The sequence below is a fragment of the Euprymna scolopes genome, chromosome 22 (assembly GCF_053919585.1).
Source record: "Euprymna scolopes isolate OS-2025 chromosome 22, ASM5391958v1, whole genome shotgun sequence".
NCBI classification, from domain to species: Eukaryota; Metazoa; Mollusca; class Cephalopoda; order Sepiida; family Sepiolidae; genus Euprymna; species Euprymna scolopes.
The window spans coordinates 102,631,747-102,658,129 of NC_136503.1; the positions used below are offsets into that span (position 1 = coordinate 102,631,747).

At 33.4% G+C, this 26,383-nt stretch overlaps 1 protein-coding gene across 1 annotated transcript in view; it reads left to right on the top strand.

Moving 5' to 3' along the window:
* LOC145243578 (uncharacterized) overlaps positions 1–16,885 on the top strand; it is a 61,922-nt gene extending 45,037 nt beyond the window's left edge. Inside the window, exon 3 of the mRNA XM_080106558.1 lies at positions 15,870–16,885. Coding sequence (XP_079962684.1) covers positions 15,870–16,024 — 155 coding nt within the window. The 3' untranslated portion in view covers positions 16,025–16,885. The remainder of the gene's footprint in view (positions 1–15,869) is intronic.
* Positions 16,886–26,383: the final 9,498 nt, after the last annotated feature.

Here is a 26,383-nt window from a genome sequence, read left to right on the forward strand (position 1 = left end):
TTGAGAATCGGTCAGTTTTTCTTGCATATTTTCTGCTTGTAGGGAAGTTCTTCAAGATTATAAGTAACTTCACGTTGATACTCTCTCGCGAGTCTTTCATCTCTCCCTTGCATTGGTGCAGGTAATCCATAGCTTGTCAATGGTTGACCGCACATAAGGAGAACTTTTTCTTCAATTAGACAAAGAGTTTTATTGTAGATGTCCTCATTAAAATCTGCTTCTGGATTGTTAACTTCTTGCCTGTATCTGTGAAGAATGTCTTCAGATATTACATCACGAAAAGCCATCCAGATCTCAAGAGGATTTCTTGGCTCACAGGCTGTTAAAATTATCACAAATAGGCTTCGCAAATTAGAAGGTGATTGAGTGGCACTTGCCTCTCCTACTGCTTGATGCAAGTGATGGTCAATTTCTAGAAGGCCTCGAGCAAGGCACGCTGCTCTGTATGTTTCAAACACCTGACCATTGTATGCTCGCAAATTTTGAAATGAAGTTGGACCAGCAACCTCATTGAGCAACAGGCGTAAGAAATAACACTCCCCTGCTTTTGGACTAATCGTGTAGATTCTCCCAATGCATGGTGCCTTCCATACATCATCATTTTCAGTACCTTCAACTTGTACCCCACGCATTCTTCTCATCCATTTCTTTGTCGATTTGTTCCAAGTGTAAAACTCAGGGACTTCTACGTATTTGAGACCCCTTGCAAAGTCATCCTCATGGCAGAGTTGAAAAAATGCTGTCAAAGTTGTGGCAGGCGGTGGACCTTGGGCTCGTTCCAGAGCAGTATCAGCTGAGAACATGACACGCTGCCCATTTTCAAGATGAACAGAAAGTTGTACAATTGGGGGGAAATGTTCATGGATGGGATGTTCCAATATCCTCCAGGCTGCCTCTGAACTGCCGACATACCTTGCATTCTGGAACTGCTGGATCTCATCCACAATGTGACTTTGTACTTGGCCTTGTTGGTTAGCTGCTCCATCAGTTCTTTGTAGTTCAAACACTGCTTGATCACATCCTTTATTCACGTATTTGAGGACATATTTGATGCTTTGGATCGAGCTGCAAATTTCTACGTTAATGTGAGCGTTGAACTGCTGAAGGAGGACCTTGTTGTAAGGAACAATCCACTGGTTTGTTATTTCTTGATTAACATACCGACCATTTCTCTTCATCCTTATTGTACCAGTCTGGCCTCCATCTTCTGGTTTTCTTCGCCTGTACTTGGGGTAAGAGTCTTGGCCTTGCTTGGTACACTGAAGAAATTCTTTTGGGTATTTTTTGGAACATTTGTTGTCAATCATACATGGACAATTTGGATTAAATGGTCCACAAGGTCCATGCACCATATGTGCCATCAGTCCTCTTTTTTGATATTCAATACTGTACAGGAAAGCCCTCAACCTGCCAAATCCTCCCTTTTTAATAAATTCAAGTAACTTTTTTAGCTTCTGCCTGAAAACCCTGGCAACAATATCTGGACGATCCTGAGGGTCTTGCCCTTGAAGACAATTTTCTGTAATTTCTGTCCACTTTGGATTTGTTGTGAACATGATGAAGAGGTCGGCTCGGCCCATTCGCCGAACATATGCCATGGCATCACTTTGACGCTCAAACATGTATCGAGGGCCTCCTGTATAAGTTGCCGGAAGTACAACTCGTTGACCAAACTGTTCTGGATTCCCATCCTCCCTAAGAATTGAATCTCTCAAGTTGCTATAATTATCAGCTCTCAGGGTCTGTTGCTCACGCCTCAGGAACTGTAAACGTTCTGTTTCAATCTTGCAGTACACATCCACCAGCCATTGTTGAAATAGCCTTCGGTACCAGAGAAAATAGTTTCCAGGCCGAGTCATTAAATGGTACGAATAAAATTGCTGTTGGGTAACTTTTCGCCCATTGGATGCCTTCATGTAGATGTTGTAAGATGGAGAACCATAGGGGTACATTAACGGGTACATTAAAGTATCGTAGAGGGGATGTAGTTCGGAGATCCATTTTAATGTATCATTTCTAAAACGCAAGACAATATCCCGGTTAGCTGTTGGTTCATTCTCCATTAATATTCCAATCTCATACGTTGTTGTTGGAGCATTGAATCGCCGTGGATGCTCTTCTTGCAGCCTTCGGTCTTCCCTTATGACAACTTTATGTTCTACCAAGTGTTCTTCTTCAATCCTCTCCTTTGTTGTTTTCAGCTGACAAATAAAGCTGTTGTTCTCATGTAAAAATTCAGTCAGACTTTGGAGAATGTCTCTATTGAGTCTACTGTCACGTCCCCGATTATGTAGTTCCTCTTCCAGACTATCCAAGAAGTAGACTTGAATAAATTTTGCTGTTTCATCTTCAGGTGGTAAAAGACTCCCAATCTGGTGGCAAACCTGGCCTCGAATTCTAAAAGAAGGATTCCACCCATGTACTGCCGCAATTTTGTGACCAAATGATGTCATTGCAAAACAATTGTTATAACTGCGTAGATTTTGCAGAAAATCTTTAGAGATGGGACCATTGCCGGAGAGCAAATCTTGAAGCAACTGAGGCAGTGGTGGAAAGCTATCAAGTACAACTTTGCCAGAAGAACAACAACAACCAGGGGTTTCTCCTTTAAATTTTACAGCTGAGCAATGTTGACATACTTTGTCCATTTTTCCTATATCAGCTGTAGTGAGAGAGTCATTTTTGTTGTAGAGCAATCCTTTTCTATTGCAGTGTTCTATTTCATGGTGTCTCAAAGCAGTCATTCGTTGTCTAGCTGCCTCGTTTTCTGTCAATTGCTGGGGCAAAGTCATACTCTCTCTCCATGCAGCCTCTCGTTGTTGCCCTTGGTATAGGCGAAAGCTTCGTTGGGTTTCCGATTCATTCTGATGTCGTTGAGCCACTCTCAACTCACCTTGTGTACGTCTACTTACCTCATATAATTCATTCGATCGTAATATTGCTTCTCTTTCCAGTGCATATCTTTGCCTTTCTTGAATTTCATCTTGTGATGAATTTAACCGCCTTACAGCATGTCTAGTTCTGTCAGCTTCACGTTGGGTTTCTCTTTCCAAATCTGACAGTCTTGCTCTCCTTTCTCTTTGACGTATCCTGTTAAGTTCTAGACGTCTTTCTCTATCTGAATTGTTTTCATTGGAGCGAATTGCAGCAACTCTTTCTTCCTCACTTTCGTTTCTACTTCGTTTGGGTGGCATAATTTCGGTTTTAAACGGAATTGTTTAACGATATTAATGATTGTAAATTAATTAAGCGTAAAGGAAATGTATACTAACTGAAATGGACGAACTATAAATAATATTTCTGAATAGTACAATTATAAACAATTATGCCTCCCCACGGGACAGAGTTAGACACCAGGGTCGTTTTTTAACGTGGAGAAAAGGTACAAAATAAAAATTGTCTCAGTCGTGAAGGATTTCTCCTCCACCGAAAGAGAACAAGAAAATGAAGTGCAGCATCTGAAGAGCAGATACTACACTTTGATCTTGACCAAAAGGAATGAATAAAAGCGACCTACGTGTGACTCATTACTTCCGGGTGTAAACGTCACAGTCTAAAAGTAATAATTAAAAAAAAAAAGTAAATGTAAAATAAATGTAATACCAACTTAGGTTAACTAAGTAAACAGTACAATTAAAACAGTTCTATTAAAACAAATAATTACTAAGATCTAGGTAATTGTTAGTCTCATTGTTATGGTTTTAAACAAAAAAATGTGTAAAAAAAAGTTCTGCTTTTGTGAGTACGTGTATTTCTTTTAAATTACATAACCTTTTTATTTTATTATTTATATCTCTTTTAAATTTATATATTTTGTTAGTAAACTGGAAGAAATTCAGTTGAATAAAACCTTGTTCGTGTTCTTTACGTTAAACTCATATCTTTATAAAGGTGCCGGGAAAACTCGTCCCGGGAAAACTCGTCTCGGGAAAACTCGTCTCGGGAAAACTCGTCTCGGGAAAACTCGTCTCCGGAAAACTCGTCTCCGGAAAACTCGTCCCCTTTCGCTAGGTAGGAAAACTGGTCCCTTATTGAATAAATATCGATTGAAAACACATTTTATGATCGTTCTTGAAGGAGATATTGTTTTTTAAAATAAACTATAGCCCCCCCCCCCCATAATATTTTAAAAAAAATATTTTTACTTGTTTAATGTTTTTTTTTGTGTTTTTAATAAAAGCGTTTATTATGTTCATAAACGAGACCGCATATTTTTTTTTATATTAATATAAAAAGAATTTACGGGTTTGTATTAGTGTACACATAGATTCGAAAAAGTGTTCAAAAAACAAATATATAACAAATAAATGTTATCAAAGGCAAGATAAGTTACTTTTCTACCTAACTGGATATATTTTTTGTGTTTTTATTCAGTGTAACATGTTTATTCAGCTCGAAAAACATGCAATGTTTACCGATGTATTGGAAAATTCAAAATGGCAGCCGACTGTCTCTCGGAGAGGGTACGTTTCGGAAAAGGTATTATAAATAATAAACTAGACAAAATACTGTTAGAAATTCGCTCAATATATGTTACCGTGACATAAGTTGACATGTATTCGGTTGTTTTCTAACAGTATTTTGTCTAGTTTATTATTTATAATACCTTTTCCCAAACGTACCCTCTCCGAGAGACAGTCGGCTGCCATTTTGAATTTTCCAATACATCGGTAAACATTGCATGTTTTTCGAGCTGAATAAGCATGTTACACTGAATAAAAACACAAAAAATATATCCAGTTAGGTAGAAAAGTAACTTATCTTGCCTTTGGTAACATTTATTTGTTATATATTTGTTTTTTGACAACTTTTTCGAATCTATGTGTACAGTAATACAAACCCGAATTTACTTACTGTTGTTTATAAAAGGGTAAAATCGATTTTTCTACTTCGCCGACTATGTTATTTATTTATTTGGAATCGTTTATTTGGCGAAGAAAAAAAAACAGAAAACAAACAAAAAACATGTCGGTCGAGTGTTACGGGAGAACGAGAAATAATGCTTAGGGGGTCTTGATAATCGCTAAAAAATAGAAAATTAAAGAAATTACTGAGGGAGATTTGGGTTTTAAAAGAAAATAATAAATTTTAATATTTTTTAAAATATAATTTAGAGAGAGAGGGGGGGATAAAACCTATATCTCCCTTTGAAAAGCAACCAACAAAAAATGAAATTAAAAAGATTCTTGATAAACGGTAGCGGAGTTTTCAATAAAATTGATTAATAAATTTATTTAGTGATTACTTTCTCTCTTAATGATTGATTTTAGAATTTTGAAGTAAAAATTTAAAAAATTAAAAATGAGTTAACAAGAGATTGTTAACACATGGCATCTCTCGCGTCAAAAAATATTTCGCTTTTAATTTATTAGTTAATTTTTGCAAAATTTGACAGGACGACAATAAATGTTGATAATTGATAAAATCATAATTTTAAATAACGCATGAGTGCATTTGGTATGACAGAAAACAAAAACATAACAACAAAAAACTATCTAAATTAAAAAACAAAACCAAAAGCGTAACGAAGAATCGAATCGCTCCCTGTTTTTTAATTTTTGGGTTTTGTTTTTTTTATTGTTTTTATGACTCCAAAAAACATTCGTTAAAATAAGAACAAAAAAAAAATTGTAATTAACTTTGTATGAACATAATAAACGCTTTAAAATAAGTTAAACCACTAAGAACTTAGCCAGTTAGGTAGAAAACGGACACTTAGAAAATCGATTTTATTTAAAAAAAAAAAAAAAAAAAAAAAAAAAACATTAAACAAGTAAAAATATTTTTTTAAAAATATTATGGGGGGGGCTATAGTTTATTTTAAAAAACAATATCTCCTTCAAGAACGATCATAAAATGTGTTTTCAATCGATATTTATTCAATTAGGGACCAGTTTTCCTACCTAGCGAAAGGGGACGAGTTTTCCGGAGACGAGTTTTCCGGAGACGAGTTTTCCGGAGACGAGTTTTCCCGGGACGAGTTTTCCTAAATTCCTTTATAAAAGGTTCATCCGGTTTAAAGAAAGCACTAAGTTTAAATAAGACTGGAAATAACTAATTCAATATATAAATAGAAAAATGAAATAAATATAAGCTTTAAGTCTTAAGATAGTAATAATCAAAATGTAATAAATTATTTGTAGTTCAAATCTATGATAAACAGGCTTTCGAAATAGGCTCGACCAGAAAGATTAAATTGGAACGAAATTATAATCTCCGTGCCATTTTCAAAACAACCCCACAAAAGTAACGGTATCCTGCAGTTGGTTAAAATGACAACGTTGGTTGTAAGAAAAATGTAAAAGAAAATGCGCTTATCTGTTTATTTTGACCTGTTTTATTTAATTAAAAAAAAATTGGCTATAACTGGAAGAGAGCGTTATGTTTTGGGGGTTGTTTAAAAAATAGAATGGAAATAAAGTTAGTTCCGTTTTAATTGTCTTTAATTGCGGCAAGCGCTAACAAAATCGAAAAATCACTGTTTACATTCGAAATGTTAACTTTTATAGGTTTACAGGTTTGCTGACAAGGCTGGGGGTGTTTAATACAATTATTTTACTAAATTGATTTTTTTCATTTAAAAATAAAATTATTTCTTTTTTAATAAAGTTTTATTTTAAAATATTTGTTTTTGTTTATTTATATACAATTACGATAGTTGAATTGTATTCTTTCAATTATATTGGCAAGTAAAATATAAAAGATTAAAACGGAACGAAATTGAAATTTCCATTACATTTTCAATACAATCCCAAAACATAAAGCTTTGCTCGCCAATGAATTGTTTTGATAATATACGTAAAGTGAAATAAATCGAATATAAAATTAAATGAAAATATATTAAATAATTAAATATTAAATAGACTTTGTAAATAGTACAGTTGAAATGATTAGAATATTTCCAATACGTAATAAGGTCGAGGTAATTAGTTAAAGAGATTTAATATAATGTGATATGCAAATGAGCATAAGTCATTCGATATGGGGGTGGTTTGTAGACTAGTATATAAACAAATTAGGCATAGATTCTTATGTCTCCTATAACAGAAACATCCTAAAATGGGTTCTAATGTTTCTCTACCAGGAGAGATCTACCCTCTTACCTCCTTTATATTTCGTTGATGATGGAGAGCTGTACACACAGACAAAAACACACGAACCCTATTACTTTATAAAAATATAGATATATATATAATTTTAGTCATTCAATGAATTTAAAAATTTATGACGTGAAACATTTAAATTTTAAATCAAGAGTTTTATTATTTTATGTAAGACAAAGAATACATTTGAAATATTTTAACTCCTAATCCTATAGGATTTCGATGTCTAGCATCTCTTCAGAGGAGAAAATATTAGCAAATAATTATAATGGTTTACACCTTATTTGCTAAAGTCAGTGAGACATGGGAAATCACAATTAAAAGTTGTTTAAGTATTTAAATGTCATAGAGTAATAGAAGTTAATGAAAACGATATAAAAGTTCACATCCAAATTGAATGATAAAATCCGAAGTGAATGTCTTTGATAGCAGTGTTGTAAAATGATCCAAACTGTATTTTGAGTAATCCGCATCACAATGTAATGGTCCGAAGTAGGCATTTCCCTGGAGCAATTTTCTTTTTTTTTATATATATATAATGGGTCCGGTAAAAAAAATTTTTTATATATATAGGTCCGATGGATCTCTTTATTAATAAACATATAAATTAATATATTTAATATTATTTTATAATTATAGAACATGAGCTTCAAATTCCACTGGGATAATACTTATAGAATATTACTGCCAGTAATATCTTGTAATATATATATATATATATATATATATATATATATATCATGATTTTATTAATGAAAAAAGATCACAAAAAATGTAATTTTTTATCATCAAAACCTAAACACCACAAAAGCATGTGAACCCGATCTCATCCAGGCTGTGCTATTAAAACAATGCTCCATTTAGTTTGTTACAGTCCTCTCTAAACTTTACAACAAAGAATTTTCCTTTCCTGACTGCCAAAAGAACTGACCCATTAAATTATCGTCCCATTAGCCCCTTCTTTTCCCCCAAATATTTGAGTCCATAATCAACCAAGCTCTAGTCCACGACCTCACAAATGCTAAACTTCTGACCAACCAACAATATGGATTTAGACAAACCCGGTCTACAGCTGATATCCTAACTGTAATCTCTGAGCCATACACTGGATAAAACAGGTTAGTGTAGGGTGGTAGCTCTAGATATATCTAAGGATTTTGGTAGCATATGGCATGATGGTCTTCTCAGGAAAATCTGGTCACTAGATGGATTTGATTATTTTAAGTATTCTTCTTAAATAAGAGAGGAACCCAGATTGTCGTTGACGGTTGTACATCTAAACCATATGATATCAATGCAGGTGTACATCAGGGGTTGATCCTCGGACGTTTATTATTCCTAATTTGAAAATATTTTTGCCGGCAAAAATGTGTGTGCTTGCATATACAACAATGGCCATCACTTATAACAAAGACTTACATTATCTAATATCTGGAAAACTACTTGTTTATGGAAATTTAAATGTGATATTCGTTTTCAGCACACACGAAAAAAAATACCTACTTCCGTATTTACAAAATAGAAGAAAAAAAGTGCTTATGTATTTTTGGTAATGTGCTATTTTTCAATAGTTTTTTTTTTTTAGGTTAAATTCAAGTTTCATAATATCTTTTTTTATTAAATTCTTAGGTGCAAGCACAGAATAGCTACAAAACACGGAACCTCCAAAGTTCGCCGCAGAATTAACCCCCTATATGTAACACGATGTAACTTTATTATAAGCTTATATTATAAATAAACTTTTGTGCCATTCAAAAAAGGGCATAATAAACAGGTAATAATTTTTCTATTTTTTTTTTCGGCGTACGAAATTAATAAAGAATGCGAGACGAGAATTCATGTTTGCATAAATAACCTTTTAAAACGACGTTCCCATGTAGTAAGCATTCCGAACATGAAAACATGCCCGTGTTTAATAAATCTAACAAAAATCAACTAATGGTAAGATTTTCCTGAAGTTTTCAATACTTATCCATTTTAGAATTAAATTAAATATACAATGAAACTATATATTCAATGAAATTATATATACAATGAAATTAAATATATAATGAACTTAAATATACAATGAAATTATATATACAATGAACTTAAATATACAATGAAATTATATATACAATGAAACTATATATACAATGAAATTATATATACAATGAAACTATATATACAATGAAATTATATATACAATGAAACTATATATACAATGAAATTATATATACAATGAAATATATACAATGAAATTAAATATACAATGAAATTATATATACAATGGAATTAAATATACAATGAAATTAAATATACAATGAACTTAAATATACAATGAAATTATATATACAATGAACTTAAATATACAATGAAATTATATATACAATGAACTTAAATATACAATGAAATTATATATACAATGAACTTAAATATACAATGAAATTATATATACAATGAAACTATATATTCAATGAAATTAAATATACAATGAAATTATATATACAATGAAATTATATATACAATGAAATTATATATACAATGAACTTAAATATACAATGAAATTAAATATACAATGAAATTAAATATACAATGAACTTAAATATACAATGAAATTATATATACAATGGAATTAAATATACAATGAAATTATATATACAATGAACTTAAATATACAATGAAATTATATATACAATGAAACTATATATTCAATGAAATTAAATATACAATGAAATTAAATATACAATGAACTTAAATATACAATGAAATTATATATACAATGAAACTATATATACAATGAAATTATATATACAATGGAATTAAATATACAATGAAATTAAATATACAATGAACTTTAATATACAATGAAACTATATATACAATGAAATTAAATATACAATGAAATTATACATACAATGGAATTAAATATACAATGAAATTATATATACAATGAAATTAAATATACAATGAAATTAAATATACAATGAACTTAAATATACAATGAAATTATATATACAATGAAACTATATATACAATGAAATTAAATATACAATGAAACTATATATACAATGAAATTATATATACAATGAAATTAAATATACAATGAAATTATATATACAATGAAATTTCTGTAAAATATATGAGGACAAATATTTTTTGTGCATGTCTCCCACCTCTATATTTATGTTTTTTCAAAATTTTAACAAAATATATTTAAATCGATCGAAATTACTATTTTTTATGAAAGATAAGAGTTCCAATAAATACAAAATATTATTTTTTTTTACATTTTAAATGTACAAATAGGACAAAAACTTACCATGAATTTGGAATTAAAAAATTAATATAAATTTAATATTATTATATCCTTTTTTTCTTTCCCGTTGAATTGCGAAGAAAAAGAAAACTTACTAAAAGTGAATTAATTTTTAAAAGATTAAAACTCCATTATTTCAAAATGTTTCGTTACAACATTGATTTAAAAAAAAAAACTGTGTTTAAATTTTATTTTAATATTAAGCTATAATATAAACACGACTGTTGCCATCTATTTCATCGCCAAATTAAAGACGATTGAAAAATATTATTGTGCGAAAAATAAACTATTTCAAAGATCACTACAGTTTCTAGTTTGCCCCTTTTTTCCAAATAAAGTATGGAAACCCATAATTAACCAAAGGAACAGTCGTAACTATTTAGTAAAACCGTATTTTATAGTTAATATTTAAATTTTTATAATATTACTAATCATTAAACTGTGTAAATCTAAAAACCTAACAAAATTATAACAAAGATTATTATTAATTATAGTTTGAAGAAGATGAACAAAGGTCTTAAAAAAAAGCATTATGTCGCTTCTGCCGTTCCATATTTTGTAAAGTAAACACAAGTCTGACGTCACGGGATTATGTACAAAATTCTTCACAAACGTTGGAGGTCTCTACAAAACATCCTCCCCTCTCCATGTTAAGAATGGCTTTCGAAATAATAACGTTAGTTCAGCAGCACAGTACCTAAAATACATAAGTACAAAAAATAGGCAAAAGAAACAAATTCATTTCCGTGTTTACAAAATAGGGTATCGATTTACTATAATGTCGTAACTAAAAAATGAGCACCCCTTACAAATGTCGAAATATTAACTTTGGGTTTGTTTTACTGTACACATAGATTCGAAAAAGTTGTCAAAAAACAAATATATAACAAATAAATGTTATCAAAGACAAGATAAGTTACTTTTCTACCTAACTGGATATTTTTTCGTGTTTTTATTCAATGTAACATGTTTAATCAGCTCGAAAAACATACATTGTTTTCCGATGTATCGGAAAATTCCAAATGGCGCCCGACTTTCTCTTTAATACGGTAAGTTCGGGAAAAGGTATTATAAATAATAAACTAGACAAAATACTATTAAAAAACCACCGAATATATGTCAACCTATGTCACGGTAATATATATTGAACGAGTTTCTAACAGTAGTTTATCTAGTTTTATATTTATTGCACCTTTTCCCAAACTTACCGTGTTAAAGAGAGAGTCGAGCGCCATTTTGAATTTTCAATACATCGGTAAACAGTATGTAGTAGTGTTTACCGATGTATTGGAAAATTCAAAATGGCGCCCAACTCTCTCTTTAACACGGTAAGTTTGGGAAAATGAGTTATAAAAAAAAACTATACACAATACTGTTAGAAAATCGCTCAATATATGCTATCGTGACATAGATTGACATATATTCAGTGAGTGATCCGTGTCGGACATGGTTTTACCCCCTGTCAATTGGACAGGGAATGAGACATATATAATAAAATGATTGCAGAAATTCCCCTCTGGACCAAAGTATCGTAGGTTTGCAAGAACAGATATCACATACTAATTCATTACGTCTAAGCTATTAGCTACTATCTTATGTGCCTTTCGACTACTATTGCAGACACATTAAGTCATTATATTAAATTGCTACATTGCATCCTATGAGCAACTCCATCACAATCGCCACATCTACAAAGGAAGGAGTTCCTATTTTTCTCTCTGAATATCAAGTCCTACCACTGCTACCAGTTGACACCGTGTACAATTCTTCATTTTCCTAGTCTGTTGGTATTGCACTGATCTTAACTGCTTATTACATACACAGACAAAATATATTCTTTCCATTTTCCTATGCATAATTATTAATATCTCCCTTGACATTGTCCACCCATTCTGATTGGCTGCGCTTGGAAGATTCTATTATTTCAGAATTCTATATATACATATACATATCTATAATATAAAGCTGAATGTCTGTGTGTGTGTCTGGTCACGAATAGGCTCCTATGTGATTGACTATTATAGAAAACTGATCACATATAATGATAGAAGATGTATCGAGACACAGGAATGGGTATGTTTGATCTGGCATAATGATGATTCATTAACATTGTGGGGTCTAGGAATGCGCCTGGTCCACAAAGTATGGAAATAAAAAATTTAAAAAAAAAACGTTTACAAGTGTTTTTGATATAGATGTACATAATAATACTTTGATAAGTATGTTTTAACTTAAATAGGGATGGTATAATAAAATTGTGGGGTCTGTGTTCGTGCCTGGACTCCATAGAATGGAAATAGGCTCAAACTTTAATAAAGACTTTTCAGATCTATCTGCGTAAGTATACTTTATTAATTATATTTCAGTTTGAAGAAATATGGTATAATAAAATTACGGAGTGTTCGTTCGCACTTGACCTCCATAGAATGGAAATATGTCACAAAGTTTAACAAGGTTTTTTAATATAGATCCACAGAATATTGTGATAAGTGTTTCAGTGTGAACAGGTATGGTGTAATAAATTATGGGTTTATCTATTTTATTTTTACTTTCATCATATTTTGCTTTGGTTTTGATACCCCCAAATTCGAAGCTATCTCTTTACAACCCTTCCTTTTCATAACCTATCATACTTTCATAAATCAGAGTCCATTTTCTGTAGACTGTTTTTGAACTCAGTCAACGACGGGTACTTTTGCTAGTGTATATATATATATATATATATATATATATATATATATATATATATATATACTCGGAGTTTTTTTTATTCAAAAGTAATGGACTAGTGAATTCAACGAGGTTGTTAGACAGTGCTTAATAAAAAGAGCTGATAATACTTGTTTATTGTTATATAAACATGTTTACATCCCGCTGCTACAAACAGCCACTTGTTTCAATCAAACAACAGATATCATCAGGCAGCGACTTGACTATTCAAATGTTCAATGAATAATGGATTTTTTTTAGGTAGGAACTCTTTAAAAGTTGGAGTTAAAAAAACCTTAAAACACAGAACTTTAATTATGTAAAGAGGGAGGGGGCAATCTAAAGAAAACTAAAAAAATATAATGGAGAGAGAATGATGAGGAAGAGAAAAAAGAAATAGAGAAATAAAATAAATAGAGAAGAAGAAAAATATGATATGGAGAAGATTCCCTTCCTATTAATTCTTACTTTCACTCTTTCTCTCTTAAACTATATTTCATCATTCTTTCTTTTCTCTTCTAGCCTTTGTTTTCTTTATAATAACCCCTTATCTGTTTTTCTTTTTCTTCTCCATATTATATTTTTCTTCTCCTTCATTTTCTTTCTCTATTTATTTTATTTCTCTATTTCTTTTTTTTCTCTTCCGAATCATTTTCTCTCCATTATAGTTTTGTTAGTGAGCGTCTTGCTACCCGAGCGTCTCACAACAGAAGCGTGACTTATTCGTATGCGCGTTTGTGTCCTTACTTTCGTTTTTTTTTTTTAAACGATAATAATATGGTTAACCTAGCATGTTTGAAAATATAATAAATAAAAAAATATTATTTGTTTACATCCAAATAAAAATAAGGACGATTTCCTAAGAAATGAGATCTCCAAGGTCGAGACGCTAAGTTAACCGTATTATTAGCGTAAAAAAAAAAACAAAAAAAACAAACTGAACAACAAAATCTACGTAAAATATATAAGTGATAAAAAAAAAAAAAAAACAGTAAAATTGTCAATGGCTTCGTAGCGTAATTGATTAAATGGTGGTCTGGAGTTCGATTCCTAGTAACAGTCAAGCTATACTTTAGAGGAGCAGGACCCCGAAACATCTGGGCTGAAACTGCTAGAAAGAACTTGTCCTGCCTTGATAGAGTTCAAAATAGACTTTGTAGCCTCGTAGGAGATGTCCTTTTCTCTTCCCTGCAACCTCTATCTCACAGAAGAGATGTTGCGAGTTTGTCTCTGATGTATCATTATTTTCATGGAAAGTGTTCGACTGAGCTTCAATCTATGGTCCCCCCTCACCAAACTTTCACAAGAAACACTCATCTAGCTGAAAACACTATCAATAATTCCTCCCACTCTTTATCTGTGCCTAAACCTAAACGTAGATTCCATGAACAAAGCTTCTTTCTTAGAGCTGCACGCCTGTGGAATTGTCTTCCGTTTTCCTGCTTTCCGGCTGACTACAATATGGTTGTCTTCAAGTCTAACGCAAACAAGTTCTTGATGAGCCGTTCCATATGAGTTAACAAATTTACCGAATTGATCACTATATTGTCCAATTTCTGCTGTACACTCTTTAGCCTTTATTCTCGAGTGGCCTCTTGACCTTGATAATGTGGTGATTCCTGTGTAAAAAAAAAAAAATATCCGTAGATTACTGTTTAAAAAAAAAAATATATATATATATATATATATATATATATAGTATTATATTCTACGCATTTTTTTCCTTTTTTCTTTTCCCCATTTGTGCAAAACTGTTTGCGTGTGAGCATCTCAAAACAGAAACACCTTATTCGGTGCTTGTTTACAATTGGGCCTATAAAAAACTTTTTCAAGGAAAATCTTTAAAAATCCTTATGATGTACATTCCTGTTACTGCACGAAGATGTCATATTCCTAAAATCACGTAAATCAATTTGTGCGCCTTGTAGGCTCATCAAGGGCAGACTTTCCACCATTGAGAAAAATAATTTAAAATTTCCACTTTTTAGGGGCGCTGAAAATGAAAATAACATTTACAATTCTGACCAACGAGCAGTTTCCAAGATATGAAGAAATACTAGTTTTAAAAAGTGGGGGATCACTTTGCTATAATTTAATGTAAATGTACAAGGAACAATGTAAACTGAGCGCCCACACGTTGACCACCCCCAACCCTCAACAAAAAATTAAGTGTTTGCATTTGGGGAGGTGGGCGACCGAGACAATTGACTTTGGCAAAAAAAAAAAAAAAAAAAAGGAAAAATTGATTGCCTGCTCTAGTTGGGGACCCATGTCAGTGCAACCCTGAAGAACTGGCTTGATGCCCATCTTTTTCAAATAGTCTGATCTTTTCTGAGCATCCTTGCGACAAACTTTGCACATATCTCCCACATCTTCAGTTCCTCGTGAGTAATTGTGTGTACAGTTCCCACACTGACATCAAACTGTGCACTTATTGTCTCTATAGACACTCGAGAGTCCTTATCCAGATTGCATTTTTGAAAATTCACCAGCTGTGACAATCAGGCTTTAGTAGGGTGTATTCCAATTCCTGCTGTAGCTGTTCATTTGAACCTGAAATCAGAAAATTCGGTCAGTCATCTTAAAAGATGTATAGCAATAACATACTGTATTTTCAAGAGTCTACGGCAATTTTAAATGCCTGTATGTAAAAATTCTGGAAACTTATTGAAGGCACTTCATATTTAGATGTCATTTTTCTCTTCCTTACTTATTTTTGTCACCTGTTTTCAACTTCATTTTTTTTTTTTTTTTTTCAGTTCTTTTCAACGTGATTGGATGTTTGGTTTTCATCCTGAAAATCTCCGATAAGCAATATTATTCCTGGTCCTACATTGAAATCATCTGCGCCACGGCACTTACGATGATCACTGCTACCTTGGTCACCAGTGAAATACGAAAGATTAACAGTTAGACGTACTAGGCGCTGTATGTAGGTTCTCAGGGATATGAACGCTCCTGCCTTGTACAGTTCCAGATCACACTTGGACAAGTTTTTTTTTTGAGCTTCCAAAAGATTACCATTCAGAGGGTAGATGGAGTCCCTAAGTCATCGTTAAAGGAACGTATTTATGAAAAAGAGGTTCTGCTGAGAAAAACAAATCAGATAAAGAGATTCCATTGACAACTAACGGATTTTTTTTTTTTTTTTAGGTGTTTTTGCTAAAAATAATTTCCTGTTATTAGAAACGACTACTTTGATAAGGAGTACTCTGTATTTCTACAAAACCACAAATCGCCCATGCATGAAATATTGCTGCCACATCTGGGCTGGTGCATCTACCACTACTCCCTCCTCCTCTTAGAGCACAAAAAAAGAATTTCAAATCTGATATCGCACTATCAACCAAGCTCCAATATCTGTCCCATCGCTGCAATGTTGCATCCCTGTGCCTATTTTACAAGTACTTTAATGAAATGTGCTCTGATGAACTCATAGCACTTGTGCCCCCAAGATGCACATACTCCAGACTGACTCGACAAGCATCAATATTCCACCCCTTCATTGTCGAGATCCCTAAATGTTGGAAAACTCAATCTAACAGTTTCTTCCCTCAGACTGCTAGACTTTGGAATTTCCTCCCTGTTTCCCTGACTGTACTAACCTGCAGAAGTTTAAATGTAATGTGAACAGACATCTCGCTGCTCAACCCCCTACAGTCCTCTGCTAGACACAATCCCAAATAGTAGTCCCTTGTGTTCCAAGTGACAACATGCCTTGTTTGGGTTGAAAAAGAGTAAAAGAAATGAAATAAAACAGAAACGAATAAATAACATTTCTTTTTCTCTCTTAGTTTCCCCTCTCTGTCCTGCTCTAAGTAAATCTGTCGACCTAGTCCACAAATTCCAAAATTTCATCATGACAAGTTTCAAGAAAAAATACACGATTAAACCCGGTTCTCCAACTTCCAACGTAGACCCCTACTACCATGTCTCCTTCTCCAACATCAGGGGTCTACGTTCTAACCTTCCAGAGGTTGAAACCCAATTACAGGAGACTAAACCAGACCTTTTATTTTTAAGTGAAACTGGCATTGGACAGGCTATTTCCCTAGATGAGTTTGCAATTACAGGATACTCTAACTTAACTTCTAAATCTGACCCCCAAGATCGCCATGGGCATGGAATATGTGCCTATATTAAAGATAGCTTTCCATGTGGGAGGGACATCTCCAGGGAAGATCCTAACTTACCCTATATGTGCTTCCGGGTTGCTTTAGCTCACACTACTGCATTTATATTTACTCTCTATCGCCCCCACAACAGCGGAGTTACTATCTTTCAAAGCATATCTGAGAAAATTGACCAAGTCCTTTCTACTTATCCTTCAGCTAACATTCACGTATGTGGAGACTTCAATGTTCACAACGTCGAATGGTTGACCCACTCAAACAAGACCGATGATGAGGGGAGGTTCTGCCATGATTTCTCCATTGCCTATGACCTCACTCAGATTGTTCAGGAACCTACCCGTGTGCCCGATAATGACGGCCAGTATGCGAGCCTACTAGACCTTTTTCTCACAACTTGCCCTGAACTATGTTCAGTTTCTGTTCTGTCGCCTCTTGGATCTTCCGACCACTCTGTTGTATCAATTAAGATAAAAATGAAATGTAATAAGTCCCCAGACGTACCACTTCATCGTACAGTATATCGATACACTAAGGCTGACTGGGATAGCTTCCGTACATTTATATCTGATCTACCTCTGCATTCCATGTTTAAAAAGGATGTGTCCTCTATAGTATTAGACCTAACTGAATGGTTAATTGTAGGTATTGACCATTTCATACCCTCTAAAAAGTTTCAGCAAAAACGTAACAGCCAGCCATGGTTCTCTCCAGAATGTGCTGCTGCCATTGCGCACAGAAATCACTTTTTCCACTGCTTCAAACGTAATAGATGTATGGAAACTAAAGCCGTTTTCAGGACTGCCAGCAACCATTGTAAGAAAGTAATAAGGAACGCAAGAGAGTTGTATGCTCAATCTGTTAAGTCCAAAGTAGCTGAGCAGCGGCTTGGTTCCCACCAGTTTTGGCAAATAGCAAACAGAATCCTGAACAGAAGCGTGTGCTCCATCCCAACTATTATCAATGGACCTGAGGTAATCTCGTCAGCATCAGACAAAGCCAAACTCTTTGTCAAGAACTTTGCAGCTAATTCTACCCTTTGCGACCAAGACCGCCAACCCCCAATATTTCCTCCTGTATCAGAAAACACGCTATGTGATATACGTATATCTGTACGTGATGTTGCCAAGCTAATCAAAAACCTTGATTCCAGTAAAGCAACTGGCCCTGATGGTATTCCAATTATAGTACTCAAAAAACTTCAACCTGAACTAGCGCCCATACTTACAAAACTGTTTAAACGTTGTCTTAAGGAGAATAGTTTCCCATCTCCCTGGAAAATCTCATCAGTATGCCCTGTATTTAAGAATTCAGGTGATCGCTCATCCCCCTCTCAGTACAGGCCAATAAGTCTCCTGTGCGTCATGAGTAAGTTGCTAGAATCTGTGTTAAATACAGAAGTAATCAAACATCTCAACAAAAATAACCTTCTTAGTGACACTCAATATGGTTTCCGTTCTGCTAGATCTACAGCAGATGTCCTTACAATTATATCGCATAGGATTAGCAAATCTCTCGACGGTGGCAATCTTTCTAGGGCAATTGCTCTTGACATATCTAAAGCCTTTGATAGGGTATGGCATAAAGGTTTACTTCATAAGATCGCTAGCTATGGTATAGCTGGAAAAGTCTTCTCAATTATTAAATCATTTCTTTCTGATAGGTTCATAAGAGTAGTAGTTGAGGGGCAAAAATCAGAAGCTCACAGTATTAATGCCGGTGTCCCTCAGGGATCCATCCTGGGCCCAACTCTTTTCCTGATCTACATTAATGATCTTCCAAATCATATCCTTACATCATTTGTAGACATTTATGCTGACGACACTACCATTTATGGTACCACATCTAAGACAGTAAACGAGCAAGTACTCTCCAATTCTCTCTCCTCTGATCTTGAGCATGTAGTACAATGGGGAAAGGAGTGGCTGGTTACTTTTAATGCATCTAAAACCAAGCTTCTCTCTTTACATCATCAACATTCTAATCCACATTTGTCATCAATTGAAATGAATGGCTCTCGTCTTCAGGAGGCCTCAAGTTTTGACAAGCTTCTGGGCTTGACCATTACTCCTGATCTTAAATGGAACACGTATATCAAATCTGTTGCCAAGGCCGCTGGAAAAATGGTGGGATCTTTCTATCGATCCAGTAGATATCTCACTGCTGATGCTATTCTCTATCTATATAAGAGCCAGGTACGTCCAAGGATGGAATACTGTTGCCACATCTGGGCAGGAGCTGCTAGAAAGGACTTGTCCTGCCTTGATAGAGTTCAAAATAGACTTCGTAGCCTCGTAGGAGATGTCCTTTTCTCCTCCTTACAACCTCTATCTCACAGAAGAGATGTTGCGAGTTTGTCTCTGATGTATCGTTATTTTCATGGAAAGTGTTCAACTGAGCTTCAATCTATGGTCCCCCCTCGCCAAACTTTCACAAGAAACACTCGTCTAGCTGTAAACACTATCAATAATTTCCCCCACTCTTTATCTGTGCCTAAACCTAAACATAGATTCCATGAACAAAGCTTCTTTCTTAGACCTGCACGCCTGTGGAATTGTCTTCCGTTTTCCTGCTTTCCGGCTGACTACAATATGGTTGTGTTCAAGTCTAAAGTAAATAAGTTCTTGATGAGCCGTTCCATATAAGTTATTAAATTTACCAAATTTTCATTACTAATGATTACTATATTGACCAACTTCTACTGTACACTCTTTAACCCTTATCCTTGAGTGGCCTCTGGGCCTTGATAATGTGGTGATGCCTTTGTAAAAAAAAAAAAAAAAATAACATCATAAGTGATTGGGGAAATTTAACACGTTTCAAGGTTTTTTAATAAAGTGATTTTCAATGAAATAGTTTTGGAGCCTAGTAACATTTGTCGACAACCTTCAGAAATGATTCTGCGAATATTTTATGGACATTATAAAGATCAGCAATGATATGTACACTGGAGGAGCATATTTTTACTAGGATATGTAACTTAAGTTTATATAATACTAGCGGGGGTACCCGGCGTTGCCCGAGTGTTTGTTTCCGGGACGGGGAGGAGTTTTAAAAAATGTTATGGTAGGTAAGTAGGAAGGATCAAACCCGGAGTCATGAGTAAAAGTAGGAAAATAAAGTGTGAAAAAAAAAAAAAAAAAAAACCATCTGCAACGTTAACAGTTCGGCCACCAAGAAAAGTCCATTCCAGTTGTTTAGGAAAAAAAAAAAAAAAAAAAAAATGACTACGGTAGGTCGGCGCGAACGTGAAAATATAATGTGAATTGTCCAGCACGCTAACCACTACGCCACAGAGCACTGCAGCTTAGTTTAGTGATTTTAAATAACTTCACATGAAAGAACTACGAAGCCAAACCGGTGTTCTCTTCTCAACTGTTCCTTGTGAACGATCCCCAAACGGTGTTAAGTGGTGGCAGGGGGAGGAGGAATTTATTAGAGAGAAAATATTTTACCACTTCCATTGATCTTAACCGATTTTGGCCGTGACTTCTCAGCAGAAAAAGTATAGAAATCTAAGATTATCGAGGAATTTGAGAAATAATAAGCCTATAACACACCTCAGATATTGTTCTGCCGTTTGTGCATATTATATTTGCATGAAATATCTTGATTTTTAATCCTATTAATGTCAAAATCAGACGGGGAAAAAATGAGTTCATTTTATTTATATAGAGATATATATATATATAATTTAAGTACTCAATTTTGCTTGTAATATAACTAATGATAGAACGATTCCTCCATTTTTCTTTTTTTTCTAAATTCAATACAATTTTTTTAAAATGGAAATCACCCCAGACAAGACATGAAGCCACTTGATGTAAGGAACTAAAAAAAATACTACTATGATGTCAAAAACTTGCCAAGTGTTAGATAGAATAAATTCCAATACAATTAGCGATTTTGTTCTAAATTTCCAATTCTGATTGATTTAATTTCTAAATATTTAGTTATAAAATTGTTCTTTCTTGGATTGCCGTAATAACACATGTATGTTTTCGCAAATATAAAGATGAATTTATAACTTATTAAATAATAATAATAATAATTATGTCAGACTTGGTTTTTATTGTTGAGCACTAATTAAAATCGGTCACTTAAGCTTACATGCGCAGATGATGTTATAATCATTAGATCACTCTAGCCGTCTTGACATTTATACTTTATATAAATTTCAACTGTATTTCTCATGGTTAACGTTGGCCATTTGTTTGTTCCTTGCTAATGGAGTCAGAAATGGATTCGTGGCTGTGTTTGAATCTTTCCTCCAGCTGTAATTGTAATTCCCTGCACTGATGATTCCCGAAAGGATGAAACACTAGTGTCAGTAGGTATTAAAAAGAATTTTATATATATATATATATATAGCCTTTGAGATTTGATTTGAAAAAAAAATTTACTCGACTGCCGGTCAAGTGTGAGGGAAAATTTACTCGCCCCAAAATATTTTTACTCGTCCGACTCTCTTTGTTTCAGTCAATAATAGTAAATAATTTTACAACAATTCAAGAAATTACCATGTGTATAATCTAACAAGAAAATATTTGTTTAACTCTTTTAAGTCAACTATTTCATTACTACAAACATAACAGTAAATATTCAACAAAACGTTAAAATACAACACCAGTTTCTTTATATAGCATCATTCATATTATTGTTCCATAGAAATAAGAATCATTTCTTCGGATGCTTGACGGAACGATGCATTTTTTTCCTCTTTCAAATGTTCGTCTTTACTGTTGTAAGCATGAAGTGTATGTAGTTGTAGCGTCGAAGAATTTTTTTCCAAATGAATTTCAAAATCAGAGAGCTAAATGAAGGCGACATTTTGACTACAAGCCAAATGTGTAAATTTGACCTCTTGTTGACCTTTAGTGTGACCACTCTTTTTTCAATACGATATTCCAACGGTCTCACAGCTAGAGATGAAAGAATTCACAAATGATGAGACATAGGTCATTCTAAGTAACCGCATATTTGAGGGTGATAAAATGAGTTCCCCCCCTCTCCCGTTTCTTTATTTAAAGAAATTTTATCGACTGGCGGGCGAGTGATTTACGACTTTTAGTTGCCCCAAGAAATTTTCAATCGACTGTGGCAACTGGTCGTGTAAAGTCTCAAAGACTTTTTATATATATATATATATATATATATATATATAATTAGAATGAGAGATTATATTTCCACAGCCAAACAATGCTGGAGCTGAGTCGTCTGTCATGGCTCTTGTGAGCTGCGGTGTTGTTTGGCTATGGAAATAATTAGTTTTACTTGTAGTTTCAAAATCTAGAAATATTTATTATGTTAACATTAATACTAGCAATGAAAAATTAAGTTAAAAAGAAAACGAGAATTTCTTGTTCTGTCGGTGGAGGAGAAATCCTTCACGACTGAGACAATTTTTATTTTTGTTCCTTTTCTCCATGTTAAAAAATGACCCTGGTGTCTAACTCTGTCCCGTGGGGAGGCATTGTAAATAGGAACAATTTAAAGAATCGTTTATGGCATTGGAAAAAATGACATCAATTTTCTGATTCCAATACCACAAAATGTAGTTTTTTTTTTTTTTCGATTAATCATCCCAACACTAGACACAACGCAGACAGAAGAATCTCTTTTTGCACAGCCTTGAACCAAACATGACAAAAAAAAAAAATGTATTTTTCTTTGTCACTAATAAAGGAAGCGACATATTATAAAGGCAGACATAACTGAGGAAATGTACCCGTCTATCCTGTATGAAGCAACAATCGACCTGTCGACTGGTACGTTGAACAATGTGTTGATACACAAAAGATGGAGTGAATGAAGTTTTAAGAAATTAATTATATTTTATGAAAAATACAAAAGAAATGTCTCATTTATCTATATAACTAGCAGGCCACCTGCCTTTGCCCGGCGAAAAATATGCATAAATATTATATTTTAATTAATGCAAATTTTGTATTTATTATAAACACAAATACCGCAGGTATTAAGCATAACATTAAATTCCTTTAAAAGAAAGTAAAAAAAAAAAAAAAAAAGAAACTTAGACATGTGAGGATTGTTTTTTTCTAAACAATTCACTTTTTGTAAATAAAAAATACTCGAGCTGAAATTGAAACCAAAAACTAAAGACAATGATTCAAGTACGATAACCATTAGGCAAGTTTGAGAATATTTCAAAAGTGTTTTCAGGCCTACTTATTCTTTACGTTAAAGATTCACACATACGCAGTCATGAAACGGTTCACAAACCGATAAAAATGCGATGGCACCCATGTAATAATTTTTTTTTTTAAATTTTGACCCCTTAGAAGCACTTATTTTCGGATGAAAATCGATTAAAAAGTTTTCCACATGTCTGAATATCCTATATACCAAATTTCAAGTCTGCAGATCAAAAAAATTCGTTGAGTACATAGGTTGAGAAGTGTCCTCACACACATTCTCAAAAAACAATCTAGGTGTGAGAGTGTCATAAATCAAAAGGTTAAATGATGAGAGAGTAAAAGATTGACAGCTATTACCCCCTACCCCCACCCCCGGTAATCTGTTTCAGCAAGAGCGTTCAATTCTGCACAAGGCGTTCAATTCTGCACAAGATGACTAAAGAGACAGTTGTTCCCTGTCAACTGTTATGTTGAACCATGAGCTGGAGTGAATGAAACTTTAAAAAATAAATTATATTTTATAAAAATATAAAAAATGTCTTGTTTATAATTATATAACTCTTTGGACCATCTTGCTTCTTTGCTTGACTTGTCTTCAACGATTGGGTGGTTCCATTTTTTTTTTTAAAGGGATGACAGGTGAATTTTTATATAGATATATATGAGTAATGGGACGATTCCAATATTTTTTCCGATTCTGATACAATTCCCGATTCCGTACTAAATTACCGATTCTGATTCTTTATAAATCTCTAAATATTTAAGTTTAAAATTGTTTTTTTTTCTCCAATTACCGTAAAAATACACGTTAAATGTGCATATATTTACTCAAACGTAAAAACATACTTGTGGGGGTGATCTATAGATTTAGTTTTACTGGAAACTTAATGTTTTTTTTTTTTTTTTATTACAACCAGCAGTGGAAGAGGTTTTTAAAAACAAAATTAAATAAAAAAAATAAAGAGAATGAAAGGAATCGCTTTTGGCATACGAATATGAGCAAAACTTTTTCTGATTCCTGTATCCCAAAAAGTCCCAATTTTTTTTTTATTCTGAATAATCGTCCTAACACACACACACATGTATATATATATATATATATATATATAAGGTTAAGAAGAAAATTCTTGTGGAATTTTTAATTTTGATTTCAAATGATGTACTTTCAAATAAGTTTTCAGTATAATACCTTTATTTTATACTAGCGGTGGTTACCCAGCGTTGCCCGGGTGTTTGGAGGTGTGTGTGGTTTTGGGTAAATCAAAACTCCGGGGGAGAGGGGGGGTTAAAATAATTAAAAAAAAAAGTTTTGGTAGGTGAGTATGAGGATCGAACCCGAACTCTTGAGGCGAAGTTAGAAATTAAAGTGTGAAAAAAAAAAAAAAAAAAAAAAAAGTGTGTGACTTTAACCATTGACCCAACGCGAGATACTAACGGAAAAACATTTGAATTTATTTAATTACTTAGATTTGGCAATTGCACGTTTTAATGACTTAATGAGGTCAACTTTGACTGTGGGATAGTATTTCATTTACTGCGGGAATGCTTTTTTTTATTTTTATTTTCCCAAGATGTTGGTGGGGGACCAGCTCCCCTTGTCCAAATTGAATAGCAATTGTTTGATATAAGGAAAATATTTCCACATTGATCAAAGCTGATTGCTTTCGGACATTTCCAGCGATGCGACTGGAAAAATACCGCCAGAATTAGTGTCATTTTTATTATACGAAAAAGCCTGATCCACATGCGGTGAGCGACAAATGTTGAATATTTATCTTTCCGAAGTCAGGCAAATTAAATAGACAGGCGAGCTCCGTTGTTAACTCGGAGATATTATGATTTCTATGTGATATAAAAAAGTTTTTAGAAGTTGCAAGCTGACCGACCGCTTCTCTGAAAAAAGCCTTTCTTGGACATACATAAAAAGCGAACATACATACACACGTTCGCTTTTATATATATAGATATCATTTTAAAGAGCTTTATTCATTCTATCATTTAAATTAGTCGTTTTAAAACAATTTTCTTTTCAGAATGTTGAATACAAGATAGAAAAAAAATTTGCACAATTTTCTTATTTCAATTCAAGCTAGTCGGAAAACCTGCTGAAACAGCTCATGACATCAATGAAGCATTTGGCCCAGGAACCACTACTGAATGCATAGTACGATGGTGGGTTAAGAAATTTTGTGGCAGCAACGAGTCTTGAACATAATGGGCATAGTAGTCGGCAATCAGATGTTAACGATCAATTAAGAACCTTCGTCGAAGCCAATCAGATGTTAACGATCAATTAAGAACCTCAGTCGAAGCCAATCCATGCACAGATGTTTGTGAACTTGTTTCTGAATTAGACGTAACAATTTCCAACCACTTGAGAGATTGGAAAGACAAAAAAATAAAATGGGTGCTTCCTGAATTAAACGACAACCAAACAAAATGCAGTTATGAAGTGTCATCTTCCTTTCTTTTATGCAACAAGAACGACCCGTTTCTCAACCGTGTTATGATTGTGATGAAAAGTTAGTTCTTTACGGCAATGATGATCAGCTAATAAATTGTGGATGGTGAGGAGATGACGACAAAGATTAAATTGCAGAAGATGGCCAAGTCATTTCGCCACTGCCTTCAATCCCAATCCTATCAGTAAAACGATGGGAGGTGATGATTCTTCAGTGTTAACAGCACACACTGACAGCCTGAGTGTTCAAAGTTCAAATCCAGTTCATGCCAGGAAATCATTTTCACTTAGGATGCTGACATCCTTCATGTGGTCTGTCCCGTAAGTACCCAATGTCTTTCTAGAAAGAATTTTGACTAGAAAATTATCAGGAAATAATGCAAACACAATCTTCGGATTCATATATGATGATGATGCTGATGATAAGTATTAAAAAAAAAAAAAAAAAAAATCATTTACAGAAGAACTTTATATATCATTCAAACGCTACAGTGCTTAAATATATGGTTATGTGGCAGTTTTAA